The sequence below is a fragment of the Archocentrus centrarchus genome, chromosome 3 (genome assembly GCF_007364275.1).
Source record: "Archocentrus centrarchus isolate MPI-CPG fArcCen1 chromosome 3, fArcCen1, whole genome shotgun sequence".
Classification (NCBI taxonomy): Eukaryota; Metazoa; Chordata; class Actinopteri; order Cichliformes; family Cichlidae; genus Archocentrus; species Archocentrus centrarchus.
The window spans coordinates 28,572,842-28,592,278 of record NC_044348.1 but is presented as its reverse complement, the minus strand read 5'-3'; the positions used below and the strand labels follow the sequence as shown (position 1 = coordinate 28,592,278).

Genomic DNA, 19,437 nt, shown 5'->3' with positions numbered 1-19,437 from the left:
AATGTATTCAATATCATCCAAACTGAAAGGTAAACAGTATCCAATGGCACATGTGTTCCTGCGCTGCCTCAGTGCAACCTGAAGGCGCTGCCTCTAGTTTCCAGGCTTTTTTTTTTTTTAGGAGGACCCAACTACTTCGAATGGTGCTTGATAAAAACAAAATGAGCACAACCTGTATCTCCGGACATGTGTAGTTCTTTGGGAGGTAAACAAAAGTAGTGTAATACTTTGGGGTTATCTTTTGGAAGATTTAATGGCATTTCTGAAGCATGAGTACGACAGCTGTGGTCGAGACTTTCAGCCAGAGCGCTACAGCGGGATGTAGTGAAGGTATACTGTAGGTTGCTGCATGGAGAAAGAAAGAAAACTAGGGGATACGTTAAGGGGAGCGGGAAAGAGAGAGGTGACAGAGACTGCTAATGGGCAAACTCTCTTCATCCACTGCCAGTGCCATCACCGGCACTACCCTGTTCTTTTATGACAGCTCTTTTCCTTTGTTCTCCACGTCGGCCCACTCACTGCTGGGGATTCATGACAAGTTTTCACGGGCTGATCAAACGCTGCGGTGACACCTGATTAGGATATAGCGCATGTTTACAGTCGTGCATGGCGAGGACCCCCCCCTCTTTCTCAGACAACAACGGAGACTTCACCTTGACTAATTAAATTTGCACCTGCAATGCCAGCTGTGACAGCCACTGGAGGGCTACATTTATTTATGTCACTCCTTGCATACTTCCTGTGATGTTTAGGAGGCTGAGTTTGCACTAGCTCCTCTGTTGACTCGCAGTCTAGTTTACTTAAATAGCCATCTTTATTGTGTCTATATCTGCCCTGATTTTGGAGAGGTGGATTTGTCCTCCGCCTGGGAGGACAGGTGATTGTACTTGCAGCTGTGGAGCTGTGGAAAGTGGAGATGTGGAGGTGAAATGTGCAAAGTTATAAAATTCTAAATCATGCAGAGGTGTGAAATCCTTCTGACATGTAATAAAAAAAAAAATTACTTGCACACTTTGGCAGGATTATTTTAACATTAACCATTTTCAGATATATTTCTCTAAATTTAAATGCAAAATTCAGTCACGCGACACAAGAAATTTATGGTAAACTTGGTGATCACGCAGTATCATGCAGTGTTTGCTGGTAGCCAGTAATAGTTCTGACTTTATAAAGGTCTGTGCTACCTGGTAATTGAAACAAATCTAATTCTGTTTTATCTCTCGTGTTCCTTCTTAGATCTCATTTTGAAAGGTTTCCGGGTGCCTTGTTTAAAGTAATGTGATTTTCTTACTTATTCATGCAACAGTGTGCATACATACTGTATGTGTGCCTGTACTGATGATCTGAGTGAATGTGTGTTTATCTATCTAAATCAGTGTTGAGAGTGCAAAAGGCCACAGCTGAAGTGAGCAGGACATCAGTCACCCAGCAGCAGGAGACAGGAGCCTGATAATTTGTGGCTCTGCCCCCTCCTCTCTCTCTTTCTCTCTGTCTCTCTTTATCCCACCCCCCACAACTCTATCCTGCCTCCCCAGCCTCAAATTGACCAGGCTCGACTGCTGGTCATGCTGTATTACATGGGTTAGATGAAGTAATTATTTCTAGGCCACTGACTACAAGCAAGATTAATAGTTTTTGAAACGGCCATAATGGAGGGCTGACCTGCCATGACATAAGCATTATTTCAAGCTCACCTCCACTCTCATCCCTCTCACCTCTTGGCACCAGCAGAGTGTGATTTATACCTGAGCTAATGAGGGGAGGGAACCTTGGAGCCCAGAGCCACCGGCCTACCAGTGTAATGTTAAGACCTGTTCCCCCAAATATATGGACAGTGAGGTCACCTGTGGAAGGCTGGTCGAGTGTTTGCCTGATTGGGTTTTTAAATATTAAATTAAGTGATTAAAATGCACTTTTTGCATTTAATCATTTTATTATGTTTTTTTTTTTTTTTTTATGTGAAACTTTAATAATTTGGGTTTTTCTTTGGAAAGTATTGTTCCTCACTGGGATCTTATCAAAAGAACAGATTCTTTGCTATTGATGTTGAAGCCCTTTGGCCTGTGATGCTTAATCAGTTCATCCCCCCCCCCCCAAACTCTTGATGATCCGGATCCTGAAAGATCACAGAACCTGGTAAGTTGTCACTAGGTGGCAGCTGGACATCGTATTATCAGATGCGCTCTCCCCTTCCCTCCACCACCCTCTTCTTCCTTCCTTTTTTCATTCCTCTCTCACTTCCTCCCTCCCCTCTGGGCTAAGTACACCTCAGATGTCAGGGTGTTTTATTTTTATTGGATGAGGGCAGTGTGTAATGCATTCACCTCCGTTCCAGCCAGCTGTTAAATGCCCCGGAACGTAGTCTGTTCAGGCTCCGCCCCGTTAACCCCTCTGATTGCCTGTAATAATTAGCAGAAGTGAACAGTAACTATGGCACCTAGTAAGGGTTTGAAACAGCTTGTGATTACTTGATATACACGTGAAAGGGCTTCGGTGACTTGGGTCTGGCCCGGCGTGCCAACATCCCTCTTGACTTGTGTGTGTGTGTGTGTGTGTCTTCTAAGCTTTAATATTAACCCTTAACTTAAACACATTCATGCAGTGTGGCATCAGCAATTACATTTTCAAATGGCTGGGTTTGTAAACCTCCAGGATGTTAATCTGTCACCATTCAGGCTACTGGGAAGAGTGAAAAGAGGATTAAGCTATTCAATTCCTGGTAGAATATTTTCCTTTGTTCAGAATGAGTGAAAGAAAAATAAATAAAGAAATGAGGTGGCTTCTCAAGCAAGACAAGTGCCGTCTGCTACATTTCAGGATTTGGCTAATGCCATTATAGCAAACTTATCTGTCCCAGGATTCCAGGAAGACCGACAGACTGTCGTGTAAACAGCCGCAAATGATATTCAGCCCTTAATTCAATATTAATCTGATAATGCCAGTTTATCTGGGTCAAAAAGTACATGGGATAGAATTAGACCTGTCCTAGATGTTCTGTCCACATCTGTTTAGAGGCATATGTTTTTCTAGTGGCTTAGATGGTTGCCAGGATTTAAACTTGGGTCATGCACCTAGCTTGTTAATAATGCCAGAGTAAAAAAAATCAGTTTTAACATATAGGTCAACAGATAATTGTAAAGGTTATCCTAGTTCTGGGATATATATATATATATATATATGTATATGATAGTTTATAGATGTTTTTCAGTTATTGATGTGTTGTATGATCGCACATTTTTTTCCAAAATGGCTTATTTTGTGTTTTTTTTGTGTGTGTGTGTGTGTGCGTGTGTGTGTGTGTGTGTGTGTGTGTGTGTGTGTGTGTGTGTGTGTGTGTGAGAGAACGTGGCATTTAGTTGAGTTGATAGTAAAATAATCTTGAGTTGTTTTTGTCAAAAAACATACTGTATTAAATCTCATGTTTAGCATAAGGTTATAATATACCACATCATAATTGTCACAGCTGTCAACCGATCAGGCGCAGTATCCCAGTCTTAGCCCCTCGTTTACCCTTTACTCCCGGCCCCTTGGGTCGTATTGCACATCATCTTTATCCCAGATGAAGTACCAGGCTCCGTGGTGTCAGGAGATGATCTAATATGGAGCCGAAAGGACACAGAGCTGGGAAATCATCGTCATTTGAAGAGGTTGCTTGTCACAGGATGGGTTTGATCAGGCCGTGCGGCGGTACACAGAGCCGGGTCTTTGCACTGTCTAACAGTGGTACTGGATTAGAGACACAAGCCACTTCTACTGTGATCAGTCACTCACACTCGGAGACACGCGGCAGGACTGAAATCCTCCTTGCACGCTTCATCCACATCATGCACAGGCTTCTTCGTCAAGTCTACTGTATGGAAATGAGGAGCGCTGCTTTTGACAATGATAGTACATGTCAGTTTCGTTACCTTCGTTCTACAACTCATGTCATTTATCTGCATTAATACAGGTCTTTCCTCAGGTGTGTTTGTCTATACAGCTGCATGACCTGCCTGAATCCAACTGATCTGTGACATGTTGTTGATGGCAGTGTGTGTGTGAAGAGTCTGGCTTTACACCCCTCAGACACTGTGTATTGCTAAGTGCTATTGAATTGTTTACTGTCACAAATCACAAACCTTTCAATGACCAGGTGCGTCCACCGTCCACCCACTCATCTATCCAACCAGCTGCTCCGCCCTGAGCGATGTGTCGGTCTGCTGGGCTCTGAGGAGCGTAGCGCCAGCCTCTGGAGCTGGGGATTTTAAACGCTCCACCTGATTATTGATTTCTTCTGCCTTGCTGAGCCAGCCAAGCTTGAGCTGCAGAGAAACAGAAAAAGAAACAAGGCGAGCTGCAAAGGGGAAGGGCAATCTGGTGGCCTCGGTCCTTTGGTCTCCAAGTCTGTCCTTGACACTGCCTATGGGACAGGCTTGGAGGACGCCTCTTGTCCTCATTGTAAGCCCCTACCAGCCCCTACAGCTAGCCGGCCCTCCCTGTGGGGCATGCTGCACTTTGCACGGCCATATTGACTTTTTTGAGGGGAAGGAAAAGTGTGGCTGGATGGTGAGAGTGTAAGAAGGAGGGAGGGAGGGAGGGAAATGGGAAAATTGAGGGAGCTTTCTAAAGCAGTGACTTCTCCTTGACTGCACCTCTAGATGCGACAACCCTGTTAGAACAACTCAGTGGCCCTGGTGCCCCGCTGAAAACTGCTAATCACAGTCTTTCAATCAATGCTCTCCTGCCTGTCTTCTCTTTCCTCCCTCCCTTCCTCTCCCTTCCTCATTTTCTCACTCTTTCCCCTGACTTTCCCTTGACTGAGCTGGACCCAGCCTGAATACCAAGGGACTGTGTCTGCATTAAAACCGGCCATTCCGCGTGGAAAACAGCTGACCTCATGAAAGCATGTTGTAATTTGAAGGTGAAAACTAAAAAGCTTTCTCAATCGACATATCTTAATGGAAACATTAAGGCCCAGCCACAAACTAACAATTAAGGCAAAAAAGGCAAATGGCCCTTGCGTATCAGTGGAGCTAGCCAAGAGTTTATAGACATGGGACATGGTCTCTTGTGACTGCAAGGCTGGTAGTTGGAATCCTCGAGAGTGTTTAAAACTGAAGATGCCCTTGAAGAAGATTTAAAAAAAAATTTTTTTACCCTCAGTTACCCCAGCGGGAGAACAGAGAAACTGTTTTATTGTCTACCAGAAAACTTTAGATGTACTGAGCAGCTCCTCTGTGTAAAAAAAAAAAAAAAAATCTGTGGGCATGTGAGTGTGAAGCAGCTAGTATGTTTCTGATAAAGAGCATGCTCAGTCAGTCTTTGCCGGATAAATAAAAAAAGGTTATGTAAGGCATGCATCGACAGATCTCTTAAATCCCCATCCTCTCTTTCTCTTCCTTTCCTCTCCTCTCCAGATCTGACACTTGCTAAAGGTCACAGAAACATCTTTTTTCCCCTTTGAGGTGTAGATAAGTGTGAAATAGATGTTGACACCACAGACACATTGAAAAGCACTTAAACAGAGTGGCTATGTGCCAACCTTTCTGAGTCTAGCTTTGTGCATTTGTAAATACTTTTGAATGATTGATCTCTGACACACGTATACACATACTCTCCACCTGACAGAATTACATGTACCCAGGGATCTGTGGAAGAGTAGCTTTAGGTAAGTATGCGTGTGAAAAAGTATGCGCATGGCTTACACGGTTAGACTAGAGCAGGACTTCTGATGTTAAATTGTTATACTGAGTGTGTGTTGTTGTGCCTTATCTCACACATGTGGCATTTTTCAAATGTGACTGGGAGGTGGTCACATTCTGTGTGTGTGTGTGTGTGTGTGTGTGTGTAGATCTAATTAATGACTGGCAGTGGTCCCCCACAGCGCTGGTAATGTGCTTAGATCAGTGTTATAAACAGGGCGTGAAAGGTCTGCCCAGCGCCAGCCTTTTAAATGACTGGCCTCTTGTTCAGGTAGATGGATGGAAATGTTCTAATATTAATGATCACGTTCCCCGCTGACCTGTCGCGAGGTGAAATGATCAACGCAGCCTTCAGCCTCCAACAGCAATTAATGGGCCAGAGCTGATCTGTCTGCCATTTGTCATCACTTACTCCACCTGTGCACCCCCGCTGAACACGTGCTAAACATGTCTGTCAATATGTACAGAATGTTCACTGATTTGCAATAGTTAATGACATAGCATTTGTTCTCAGTTATTTGTGGGCACGTTATTTTTCTTCTCGTTAATTTGTTTCCAACCAGAAATGGGTAAACAAAACCGAAAAAAAAAACAAAAGCAAAAAGCAGTCTGATTACTTCAGTATGTCTCGATCCTTTGTTGTGTATCACTGATTATGTTCTTAATAAGTTACTTTGAAGGAACAGTCTTGCATAAAACATGATTTGCAAATAATGCTGGACCCACACGTCAAACCGAATCTGTAAAGGCATCTCAGGATAATGCGCATTACCCAGAAAAATTTACATATTAACAAGAAAGTAGCTGAAAGTCAGTTTATTTTAGATATTTCTGGCAGCATCCTCCTTACTGACCTTTAGCTCTCACAGTCCAATTCATATTCATAGGCCAGTCCTCAGCAGGAGTTCGGAGGCATGGGGTTACACATTACCAATGCCCTCGCTCTGAGGTCAGCTCCCACACATTCCAGTTACCCATTTACCAGTCTGCCCAGTTAGCAATCACATGAAGTCACCAAGCTTGGAGCTGGTGTTCCTAAAATAAATGAATACCACAAGTGACTGTAAACAAAATGTCAGAATGGAGGAAGTTTTTTTTTTCATGCTCAGTGTTTTTTTATTTATTGTGTTAATGGTGTGCGTGAAATTAGGAGATATATCCCATCTATTCACTTTCGCTTATCCTGTTCAGGGTCGCGGGGGGGGCTGGAGCCTATCCCAGCTGACACAGGGTGAGAGGCAGAGTACACCCTGTACAGGTCACCAGCCTGTTGCAGGGCCAACACAGAGAGGCAGACGACAGCCACACTCACATTCATGCTCTCATTCACACCTACTGGCAATTTAGAGTTTCCAGTTAACCTAACCCCAGTAAGTGCATGTCTTTGGACTGTAGGAGAAAACCGGAGTACCCGGAGAAAACCCACGCAGACACGGGGAGAGCATGCAAAGTCCACACAGAGAGAGAAATAAGGAGATATAATCTTTGAAAATAAATACTTTGCTATTAATGTTGACGACCTTTGGCCTGTACACATGCTAAAACTGTAATAATAAACTACAGCCAGAAGCACTGCAGCAAAAGTAGAAGCCCTTTGTGTGTGTGTGTGTGTGTGTGTGTGTGTGTGTGTGTGTGTGTGTGTGTGTGTGTGTGTGCACGCGCGCATCACCTCGAAAATTCTTATTTGTCAGTGACTCATTTGTCTGTGATGGCACCTAGGTGGTGTGTTAGATTTAGTCAGTATCGCATTTATAAAGCTGGGGTAGCCCTTGACCTGCACAGGCCTTTTTAGGACCGACTGTGCTGCAGTTAACCAAAGGGTCCTTTTTTATTGTAGTATTTCTATAATTGCTATCTGTGCGTTTGCCCTTCGTTTTTGTCTGTTTAAGGCTTTATCCGAGACTTCTACAGACTTTCTATGCATCACACATGCAAACGCAAATGTTCTGGTGGAGTGGGCACACGCTGCCCTTCTCTCTGCCTTGTGTCGCTTCACACAAGCTCCCTACATTCTCCGATCCGGTGCCAAATGGACCGGGGCGGAAACGCCTTTGATGTACACGGGTAGCCTGTCTGTTTGAGTCGTTTTACAGCCGACTTGTCAAAGTTGTTGATTCACCATCACTTCTGCATAAAGGGAACAGTTCTGAAATAGATGTCTGACAAGTACTGAAAGCTCACTGTTTAAACACAGTGCTCTTTTACAGAGCTATCTCTCATCACATCATCCTTGCGGCTGGAGAGGGATTGCTTGAGATATAGGGTTTTCTGTCTTGAAGCTGAAATGCGTCTATAGATAGCAGTACTGCCCTCCTTTGGTTGGAGGTCTTGAAGACTATGCTGTAGACCATTTGCCTTATACTGACATATACAAACCTAACCTAACCTAAAATATAGAAGAGCCATGATGATCACCGTTGGCTGCTCAAGGAGAGGTGACGCAGTGGTTACAACTTTTGCCCCACAGGAAAAAAAGGTTTTGGGTTCAGACCTTTCTGTGTGGAGTTTGCATGTCCTCCCTGTGCCCGTGTGGATTATTTGTAGCACGTGCATGCTAGGTTAACTGTGATTCTAAATTGGCTCTAGATCTGATGGGAGTGTGAATAGTTGTCTGTCACTCTGTGTTAGCCCTGTGATACCAGCCTGATCAGGGTGTGCCCTGCCTCACATTCTTTGAGTGCTGGGATAGACTCCAGTCCACCGTGACCTTGAATAGGATAAGTGAATAAGAAAACTGATGGATGGATGGCGCCAAGAAGAATGCTGAATCCAAAAAAAGTGAACATCTCTCATATAGAGTGACGCTTACTGAAACATTTTACTAAACACTGGTGCTGTTACATATCTGCAGTTTACGATGCATCAGCCAAATCTAGACAAGCTCGCTGCAACTCATGTGTACCTCTGTCAGCAGTTGTACCAGATACGGTCCTTTCTAGTGGCCCTTCAGGGGCAGAGAAGAGTCAGGCTGGAGGTGGTTTTATCCCTGCAGCAGTGGAGTTATCTCACTATTTTGAGCTATTGATGCTAAGCACTGGACATTAATCTACTCTGTGAAGATCGCTTTGAAGAAAGTGTCCGTTGAAGTGTCACAGATGGGAAATAAATGAAATTAATAAATATATGGTACACAGTTTGATATCTCTTATAGGCCAAGATCAAAGCAAACCAATTGAGTTCTATTCTACCTAATATGTTTTTCTGTGATAAACAGTCCGGCTGAGGGAATAATCCCATCAAGGAAGAGAGAGATTAAAAAAAATCAGATATATCACTCAGCACAGACGGTTGGCACGACTACCGTGAAGCATCTGTGTTATTATGGAATTGGTAATCTCGTTTCTTGGGTCTGAGTGGAAACGCAGACCTTTTTTTTTTTTTTTTTTTTTTTTTTTCCCCCCCTCTCATGATTTTCCTTCTAGAATCAGGTGCAGACACAGAAAAGTGAAGACGGACACAGTGGTTCTCTGATACTGCGAGAGTCCATCTGCTTCAGAGGGCTCTGGTAACTTCTTGTCTTTAGTTTTTTCTGTGGAATTTCTGAGTAGCTTGACGTATTTGACGCGTGTGTGACAGACCTGGTTGTGTGCGATTGGGTTTGAGGCATCGTGCTCACCACCACAGCTACATGTTTTTCAGATAGGGCATGCACCATGTGTGCGTGCGCGCGCGCGTGTGTGTGTGTGTGTATGAGAGCCACTTTTGCACTTGTGTGCACAGTAGTGGATTGTGCACTATGAATGAAGCAAACTGTAATGATATTTCTCACATGCGCGAATATAAAAAAAAAATGGGTGCCAAAACATTGAGGCGTAGAGCCCCACATCAGCACTTAAATAAATACACACACACACACACACGGCAGCATCTACAGTACACACAACAATAGCCCAGAGCCTCACCTTGATATCTTCAGTTTCTGTCATAAGTTAGAATTTGACACCAATGAATGTGTGTCAGGTTGTCAATTTCTTCAAGCAGCCTTTGAATGCAGTCTGGCCATGAATAGTGCATGTTGTTTTGTTTTTTACATTCCAACTGTCTGCAAGTCTGTTTTTGTTTGTTCCAGAATAACTTGGAAGGCCTGTACACTCATGCGCATCCTTTAAGAAAACTTTCAGCAGGTGTTGTGTTGTTTAGCCTTAGGTAAAGATTCAGCCCTGAAGGTAAATTCACCAAACTGCGTTAGATCAGATGCCCTCCCATTTCTTCCACCTCTGTTATTGTGATCCGTTTCCTCCCTGCTGTCTTTAATACACATTTGTTTACCACTTGACCTCCTTATGATCCATACCGTTTTTCAAGTAGGGACGTATATCTTTTTATACCTGTAGTTTATTGTTATGAATAGGACGTTTTATTTAACTCTAAAAGTCAGGACATGGTTTTTAGGTCACTACCTATATTCCGTATGAAGTCTTTGGCATTAGTAGTGGAGAAGAAATGTGAGACTCATGCTGTAAATGTCTCAGAAATACACAACTGGGTGGCTGGTCTTAAACAATTACAACTGCTTGGCTGTTTATGCACAAGTCATTCATGCAAAACTTTTTATAGATGTGAAAAGAAAGTGGCATGTCTGTTACATTTCAACTTCCTGTCACAGATACCCTATACATAGACTGTGTGTGTGTGTGTGCGCGCACATGCATGTACCTGTGGGGAACAAATGATGATGTACTGTCCACACATGCAGGTACATCACCTCTGTGTACGCATACCTTCACACAAGTGAAGGGAACAGAAGAGGAGGCAGGTTGGGGAAACTGTTGTGAAATTTATTTGGGTATATATATTTTTTATACCAGTTGCCATTGGAGTTACAGGTCAGAATGGAATGTGGCTCAATAAAAGGTACTTTGATCCATCCACCAAGTTGACCGTTTTATTGCAGGAGCTCTGTATGGCACAGGACATCATTTATAAGGTTGTGAGGAACCCACCGGCAGCATTCGCAAAATCATAAAAATGTGAGAAGTCAATGAAAATAACCGGTTACTGGTCATACCAGCATCATTTGTTAAAACATGTTAATTAAAACGAGCTGCATAGCTTGTGGTTCAGTTTAATGTGATGATGATTATATTTTTGGTTCCCTATTAGCTTATATTGTATATCTCCCTGATAGATTCATTAGATTTGTTTATTTAGTAGTAGTTTACACTTATTTTATTGATGTAAGTTTTGCTCCTCACACCACTTACAAATTGTCTCAGAAAAGTTATATGCTGAGTATATTTGAAGTTTCAGGCCGCTTAGATATTAAATGGGGGAAAAAAAAACCCAAAACAAAACAAGGCAGAAAAAAAACAAAAAAAAAACAGGCCATGCTTGCAGCTACTTATTGTTCTATTTTCTTGTGTTGTGTTTCACAGAGGAGGAGGCTACTGCAGGAGTTGGGAGACCAGAAGATCCCCTTTCTGGCACCCTCAAATCGAGGTTTTCAGCAACTGGTAAGGCCTACTTACAGATAATGCTAATGATATCTAGACCTCAGCTTTAAAGGGCCTGCAAGAACCTTTTGCCTAACACTCTTTGTGTTATCACATTTTTTTCCTGAGGGACATATGCTTGAAAAATAAGATAAATTGCAGTTTTTATGTCGTATATTTTTGCATGTCATGGTCATCATGTTATGACAACAATGAATTGTGTTTCCTAGTGGGACACCAGTTACTCTGGTCTTGTGCTAAGGAAATCATGCTCATTGCCTGCTGAGCTCCATAGCCGGGTGCAGGCAGCTCTCCTCACTCTCAGAAGGAAGGGATGCCTCCTGAAGGACCTGGTTCGTGTTCGTGACCGAGACGTATTCACTGCCGTTTCACGTGCCCTGCTGGGTGAACCGGGCCACACATATCGCTATCTGGACACACGGCTCTTTGCCATCCCCTGGCACAGTGAGGACACAGATGTCAAGGGCCAAAACTGTTGTGACCCTGACCTGAGAGCTGCCTGCAAGGCATTGTGGGAACTTAACACCTTCTTCTGCACAGATGTGTCTCAACTGAAAGAAGGAGACAGGCTAACGCAATTGGTGAAGGGAGAGTCAGAAGCCAAACAAGGTGAAGAGGGGGACACAGAGTCTAAACACAGTGAGGACTCCAAGAATAGTGAAGGAGGGGACTCGGAGTCCAGGCAGAGCGAGGAGGGGGACACGGAGTCCAAGCACAGCGAAGAGTGGGACATTGAGTCAAAACACAGTGAGGAAGGCTGTTCTGGGTCTAAACAAGAAGGGGAGTGGGAGACTGAGTTCAAACACAGCAGCGAGGAGGGAGAGTCCTCCCAAGTGAAGCCAGGGGAAGCCAGTTTTGTGGCAACTTCAGAGCAAGGTGAAGGAAAATGCCCCGAATGGGCAGTGAAGGCCAGTGGTGGCACAGAGACTGAACCTGTGCGACTAGGGGCCCAGGAGAAACCTGTGGCCGAACTAAAGCACAGCCTGTCAGATTACCACATTCAGGACAAAGAGGAACACGAGAGTAGGCAGGGCTGTTCCCAACCCAGTCCTCCGCAGGTATGCACCGGTCCAGTAAAGTTCAATGTCACCTTACTCAACTACATGGACCCGGCAGCAATGAGCCAGCTCAAGGAGGAGCCGTACTATGGCATGGGGAAAATGGCAGTAGGGTGGCACCACGATGAGAACCTGATCACTCATTCACCGGTGGCTGTTTACAGCTATAGCTGTCATGATGACAAAGGTAAGAGTCAACGCTAAAATGGTATTTGTCATAACTGTGCTCAGTGGATTGAACTGTAGTTGAGATAGGTGGATTTAACACTTAAGGTTTTACTTAATACTTTAAAACTCTTATCCAAAATTATCACGATAATCTTTCACATTTTCAGTTCTCAAATTAAGAATCCTTTTTTCTCTTTCACTTCAATATCCATCTCATTACTTTATCTCAGTCGCTTTATGGTGGATCAGATGCAGCTAACCTTGTGTGTTACGGCCCTACAGCAGCACTGTAGCAGCTGTAGACATGGCCTCTGGTGAAGCAACCATCAGATCCATCTAGGCGATAGTGTCAGGGCATTATCAAATGTCATCGCCAGTTCACAGCTGACAGCCTTATCACCGACAGTGCGTTGGGAGATCACAGACGTTTGGATCTGAGCTCTTAAACACGTGCTCAATGGCTCAGTCAAACAAACAAGGCTTATCACATGTGCCGGATCTCATCTAAATCATTTCCTCAAGAAATGATCGATGTGCAATTATCTGATATGGAATAATGAGCCTCGCTTTGATAAGTGATAAGTGTTCCTAGACTGTACTGTATGGGTGAATACGATGTCTCCTAATTATGGAATGCACACCCTTTCAGGAACTGATAGTATTTGCTGATTGCGTAAATCTCAGTAAGAGAAGAACTTTGCTTTCTAGAGCGTATGAGGGGAAAAAAATACAGAAGGCAGTACCATTATATCCAAAATATTACTAATATTAGAATATTACTACATATATTATATATTTAAACTACTGATTTTCAGTTTCAAAATCAGTTTTCTTGCATAAGAAAAAATGCTAATTTTTTGCATAGATAAAACAACATTCATGACTGACAAAGTGCCTCTTTCTTCATCTCATATTTCAGAAACCGAATAAACCGAAAGTGATTTTTTTCTTTCTTTCTTTCTTTTTTTTTTTTTTAAAGTAAAATATCAGTTGTGCAGCCACTCACTAGATCATTACTTGCACCCTCCAAATAGTGGAATGAGAGCAAATTGTGTTTTCCTGTTGTGGTTGGAGGTACAGCTGTAGTTCAGCAAAGAAACAGTACTGTACTGTTGAAGGTGGGAGCTCTACACAGTCTGTGTCTCTGTATTAAAACTTTATCACACAGGTGCACTGCCAATTGCTTCCACCACTCTTTGCAGCTGGGCTTTCTTCATTGGTGTTTAACCAGAAACACATGCTCCAAAGGTCTGCTTTAATGATTTTTTTTTTTTTTTTTTGAGGTGATTTCAATTGTGACCCTGTGAATACAAGCCTGAAACACTATGGCTCAGCATATTTCCATGCTTAGCAGCTGCGTCTTTCTAGTTTCGAGTGACCCCACAGCTCCACACGTTAGTCAGAAAGCCTGATCAGAGCTCCACAGACACATTGTGAAGTGGATGGCTCTGAGAAATCCCATAACCAGTGGAATAAAATGGACCCTATTCCTGATAAGACAGAAACACAGCACATCAGACAGCTTAGATGTACAAAGATTAAACGTTTTGCATGACACCTTCTTCATTTCAGATGTCTTTTCCCCATTTCAACTGCCTTACCTTGTGTTTTCTTTTCTTTTTTTTTTCTTTTCTTTTTTTTTTGCTTGGACCAGAGAAATGGAGAATTGGTCTTTTTACAACTGCGCAGATCCAAAGGAATCTGCTACGATTGAGTGTTTTCCGGCACAGAGGATGATCTTCCACCATTCCCGAGGCCTTGGGGAGAGCTGTCATTAGCTGGCTCTCAGAGCACAATGGCTGGAAATTAAGTTACTATTTATCCGTGCTGAGCAAAGGAAAAGGCAGCTGTGGGGCAGAGAGGCCAGAAAGACTTTAGTATTGATTTTGCTGAAGGGTGTTGGCCAGCCAAGCCAAATCTTGTTTTCTTAGTATGCCATGTAAGAATGGAAGGAGAGAGAGGAACAGGGGAGGCGCTTACAGTGAATGGGTTCAGAAACAAGAATATCATAGGATACATACTGTCCAATAACACACTCTCACACACTCACTAAACAACATCAGGGGCTTTTATCCAACTATTTCCTCTTGCACAGCATAATGGTAGCATAAAGATCCTGTGCTAACAGCCAATATGACCACAGCAACACGTATCATCTTTGCTCGGCTGCTAAGTGATTCTTACTTTCTGTAGACAAAGGCTCACATCTTACATCCATTGTTTGGGTGGTATTGATTTAATCATTGCACTCTTTCTTTTTTTTTAATGTGTTAAGCCTTTCTTTAATTTAATTTAATTTAATTTAATTTTATTTTCTGGCTACATCATAGGTGATAGATGGCCATTGCTATAGTGGTTTTTCACTGCATTACCCAGCTATACAGGCAAAGATGTGATAAAAGTGTATAAAAGTAGTAAGTTTTAAAAAAAGTAAAGTAGAACAATAAACATGTATTTCCATAAATATGTAAGAGATTTAAGTTTAAGCATATTGCAGTTTTACACTCAGTCACACTGGGTTAAACTGTCAACCCACAGCCCCAAATGTGAATATAAATGCAAAATGCAAATGTTACAGTGAGCTGGGCTCTGTCTGACTGACAGGTGAGAGCAGTGAGGGAGGCAGCGGTGATAAGGCGTGCTGGAGGATTGGGCTCAAGGTAGCCTGGGACATCCACACACCTGGCCTGATGTTGCCACTGGAGTCTGGAGACTGCTATTACATGAGAGGTACTAAAGTTTGTCTATAAACACACTCAGAAATACACACATGCGCATGTAAACATGTTGCTCACACAGCTTAACCGCATTCGCCACCATGTCTGACTTTGGAGGGAGGAACACTTTCATTACCCCATGTTTTAGCGTTCCTTGTCCCCGATGACCCATGCCAGCAGGATGCACTTCACTCTCACTTTCATGCTCTTTCCTCTTCTTGTAATTCTCTCTACAGGAAAAACAGAGCTGAGGCATGTCAGTATGAGTATGTATGTGTAGAGAGGTTACTTGGCTTGAAAACAGAGCTTTAAGGTTCCATGAAATTGTGTGCATTAGAGAGGTTAAGAAAACCAAATGTTATTTTTTGAAGTCCTGTGACCCATTCCTGACTATGTCTCTATGGGGAGAACAGACAGCAAGCCACAGGGGTGTAAATCATAGCTTAATGCTTTTGGCTGCAGCAGACACCTCCACCCTCCTCTTTTTGGTCCCATGGGTCCTTCCAAGCTTTCTCATATTTTCTGAGTGCAAGGACATTTATCCACTTCACAGCAGAGCTTGTGTTCAGCTGGACAAGAAGTTAGTGCCCCTGAAAGAATGGGGGATTTATTATTTTATAAAGGCACTTTGCTTTCACAAGTATATAAAGATAGACAAAAAGTACAGTCTTGTGGTAGTCTTAAATTTGTCAGCATGATGAATTACTGTACTTTGTCTATGTTAAGAGATTAATTCATGTAGCTAGAAACTAACAAGAGACAAAATAAATATTTTAACTGATATACATCAGCACGTACTTAACTCCAACACTATACAATGACGATGTTCATTGAGAACTAATATGTCTGTTATTCACGACATGTGTAGGCAACCATAATATAAACTACACCGTGTCCCGTACCATTTCGTTCAGTCTCCGAGCCTTGCATTTCTAGCGGCTCAACATTTATGTCAAATTAGCATAGAAACTGAACATTGTCATTCCCTCTTTTCTATATCTTTCTGTAATATTTCACCAAATGGTTAGAGAGATTTTCTTCTGTTTAAAAGCTCACCATCCTTTCAGACCATAGATCCACCTGAAATACAATAACCTACTTGCACTGCAGATGTATCAGAATTAGATTTACAGGGCGTTGCATACAACATAAAGACAATTTACAGCAGCCCTCAGCTTTTTTTAAAGACTTTTCTTTATTTGATGATTTTGTTGAGATCATTTAGCATATTTAGGCCTCCAGCTGCACAATGCTATATTTTCCCCAACTGGTCAAGGTAGATGCCAACTCTCCCCAAGTTTGGTTCTGATGGCGTTTTCTTCCTAATAAAGGAAGTATTTTTTTTTTTCCTTTCCTTTGTCCCAAGTACTTGCTCAAAGGGAGAGAGAGGGAACGGCTGTGTTTCTCTCCGTAATATTGGAAAACCTTTATCTTTCCCCAAGATGACAACTGTTGTGGATTGCCTGTATATAAATTAAATAAAAATCTAGTTTTTTACTCTGCCTCGTCTGTTTTATAAACTAGTTCTTAATAGTGTCAGTGTAGAAGGGTAGATAAAGTTTTCCACTACCTTGATAAAAGCACGGTGTTTTCTTTATTTGCATGCAACCACACACGTACCACATGTGTCTGAGTGTACGGTTTAAAGTTGAATCAGATTACCTGTCTGCCTGTATCTGTGTAACTGTAGAACATCTTCAGTCTTTTGAAATGCATCACTAAAATTAAGCAATAGGAAGGTTTTAATGAATTCCTGACACTGACTCTTTGAAGATGCTGTGTTTTCATCTGCGCCGAGCGACGTCTGTACCTAATATTCAGTCTGACAGGGCTTGAAGCTGACCTCTTTTAGCTGGATAAGATTTACAATAGAACAGTCAGTTTCAGGCCAGCTATGATAATAGAGTGATGGGCTGTTGTGAAGACCATTCTAATGGGACTTGACTGTCGCGGATCAGTGGGGATTTATGCTCCACTTGGTGAGTACGCCCTTGAGAGGCCAACTGCTGCACAACGATAGCAGCTCACACAGTCCTCAGCAGTCTGTGGGCTTTGTCAGCCTACCTGAATTAAATACTTGGCACAATGCACAAACATAGCCATATGGAAAATAAATAAATAAAAACTTACAGGAATTTCTTACTGGCTTCAATAGTAAAGGTTTGTTTTATATACAGTATATTGTTGTGTGTTATGATGTACTCATTTATTCTGAGCTTTCTTACACAATATAATATTTACTTGATTTGTGCTTAATTCTTATGATTATGTTGCATGAGAAAAATATTAAAAAGGAACCAACCATGAGACAAATAAGCCTTGTAAGACATGCAACACACCCGCTCTATATGTAGTCATTTCCTCAAAGTTTTTTATATTTCTTTTCCATATGGCTAACTATAAATATGCCCAACACGTGCCAAAATAAAAGAGTGGATGTGGCCCCTGCCATGTCAAGCACACTCATGTCCACAGTGGCAGAGTGGCCACCACTAAACCAAGTGTTAAGATATATTGTACCAGTGTCTTAGTGACATACACCGTATGATAAGTAGTTTTGTGGTATTAAAAGGAAACTACAATGGTGTATAACCACAGACACCATAATGTATTTTCAGCACCATTTGTCGGCGGCTGGCCCTTTTGAACTGCTAATGTCTGAGCTGCTGGAGGCAAATTGAATCACCATCATTTCCACCCAAATGGAATTTCGGTGGTTAAAAAAGAACAATGCAAGTCTTGACACCGGGCCTGTTCAATAATCTGATTTCCAGCTCCCAATGCACAGGGGGACTGGAGAAAAGAGTTGACCCAATATATTTAAAAGCCTGCTTCCTGGAAAAGGAGGACAAGTGGCAGCAGGCACAGGGGTTGAAAGAAAGATAAATATTTATTACAGTTATCGAGTTTGCCTCTACTCCCTCCTGATCCCACTGACGCATCAGACGCGCCAAGAAAAGAGCAGATTGATGGAGATAATTTGTTATTGGATATAAACAGTTTTAAAGACGCAGAGTAATTCTGCCCAGAGACCTAATCCTTCACAATCTCATCAGGGTGAAGAAAACACCGGCAAGTTGTTTTGTTTGTCACCATCTTTTTTTTTTTTTTCTCCCACCAAACAATAATATCTTCCTCCCAAAGCATTTGGCTGTTTGACTTTCAAATCACAGGCATTAGCCGGTGTACTCTTGCTCAAGGCGGGTGTAAATATGCACATGTGCTGTGAATGACAGCTCTGTCATGGCTAAATTAATTATTGTTATGAGGCAAATAATGGCAGAGCTGAGAAACATCTATACACACAAAGAAACACATGGAGGGATACACAGGAAACAGCAGTAAGGCCTCTTTGTAAAGCTTGTGTGATATTGGACAAATGTTTGTTGGTATGGCTCTTCCATCTTGACAGATTGAGCTCGATCTGGTTTTGTTTGGTAATTAAAATTATAGTACAATGCTGCTTACTCTATTTGATTCGGTGCTGGACCAAGCGCAATCTGTCTGAGAGTATAAGATGATGTAGTTGTCATGTTTCTTCACTCTGTGTGTTTCATCTGTTTTCTGTCATAATGTTCTCCTTTTATGGTCCTTTCTATTCTTTATTTGAACTAATAAAAACCACGCCATCAGTATGAGATGAATATTCAGTTCTTTTCTGGTTTGAGCTCTTGTTTACTCTTTGCTGCTCTTTTGATAATTCTCCCTGGTGATGTGATTATGTTTTGATAGTTTTCTCTTAACTGTATTTACCAGATGACCTGAACAGTACCCACCAGCACTGTGTCCTAGCTGGAGACACTGCACGCTTCAGCTCCACACACAGAGTGGCTGAGGTGAGATGTCAGAGAACAGATTAACACTGTTTTGAATCCGTTGGTAAAATGCTGCGTGATGTGCCAACAGTCTCCTTTGATTTTAATAAGGACTGCTGCTATGCTGTTTTATGGAAAGACTGTGTAGAAAATAAATGAATAACTAAATAAAATTCAACATTGTATGCTGAAGTATGCTGTCCTCTAACAACCCACTTACTGAGAAATAAAACAGAGAAACGATCTTTCACTGAAACTCTGAAAAGTATTATGTAAACCGAAAATGGAGACTGTTCACTGCAATCAACGCGTTTCAGGAAGCACAACTTTTACTTTGAAAGCAAACAGTCTTTGTAATGGTTTTTGGTGCAGCACCCTCTTTGTGACCAAATTCACCTAGCAACAGCCAGCGACTTTCTGCTACAGTCAGAAATGATTGTGACCATGTGCAATGAACTTGTGATCTTGTTGCCTTTGAAATGGTCCCTTCACAGATAGGGAGCAGGTCTGCAACCGCTCACTTTCACTTGACGTCTTCAGAGCAA

The 19,437-nt window shown here is 42.3% G+C and overlaps 1 protein-coding gene across 2 annotated transcripts in view; it reads left to right on the top strand.

Moving 5' to 3' along the window:
* fto (FTO alpha-ketoglutarate dependent dioxygenase) overlaps positions 1–19,437 on the top strand; it is a 116,102-nt gene that overhangs the window by 10,653 nt on the left and 86,012 nt on the right. For both annotated transcript variants that reach the window (XM_030726152.1, XM_030726153.1), the window contains exons 2-5: positions 11,057–11,134; positions 11,344–12,379; positions 14,965–15,090; positions 18,834–18,913. In XM_030726152.1, the coding sequence (XP_030582012.1) occupies positions 11,057–11,134; positions 11,344–12,379; positions 14,965–15,090; positions 18,834–18,913 (1,320 nt within the window). The remainder of the gene's footprint in view (positions 1–11,056; positions 11,135–11,343; positions 12,380–14,964; positions 15,091–18,833; positions 18,914–19,437) is intronic.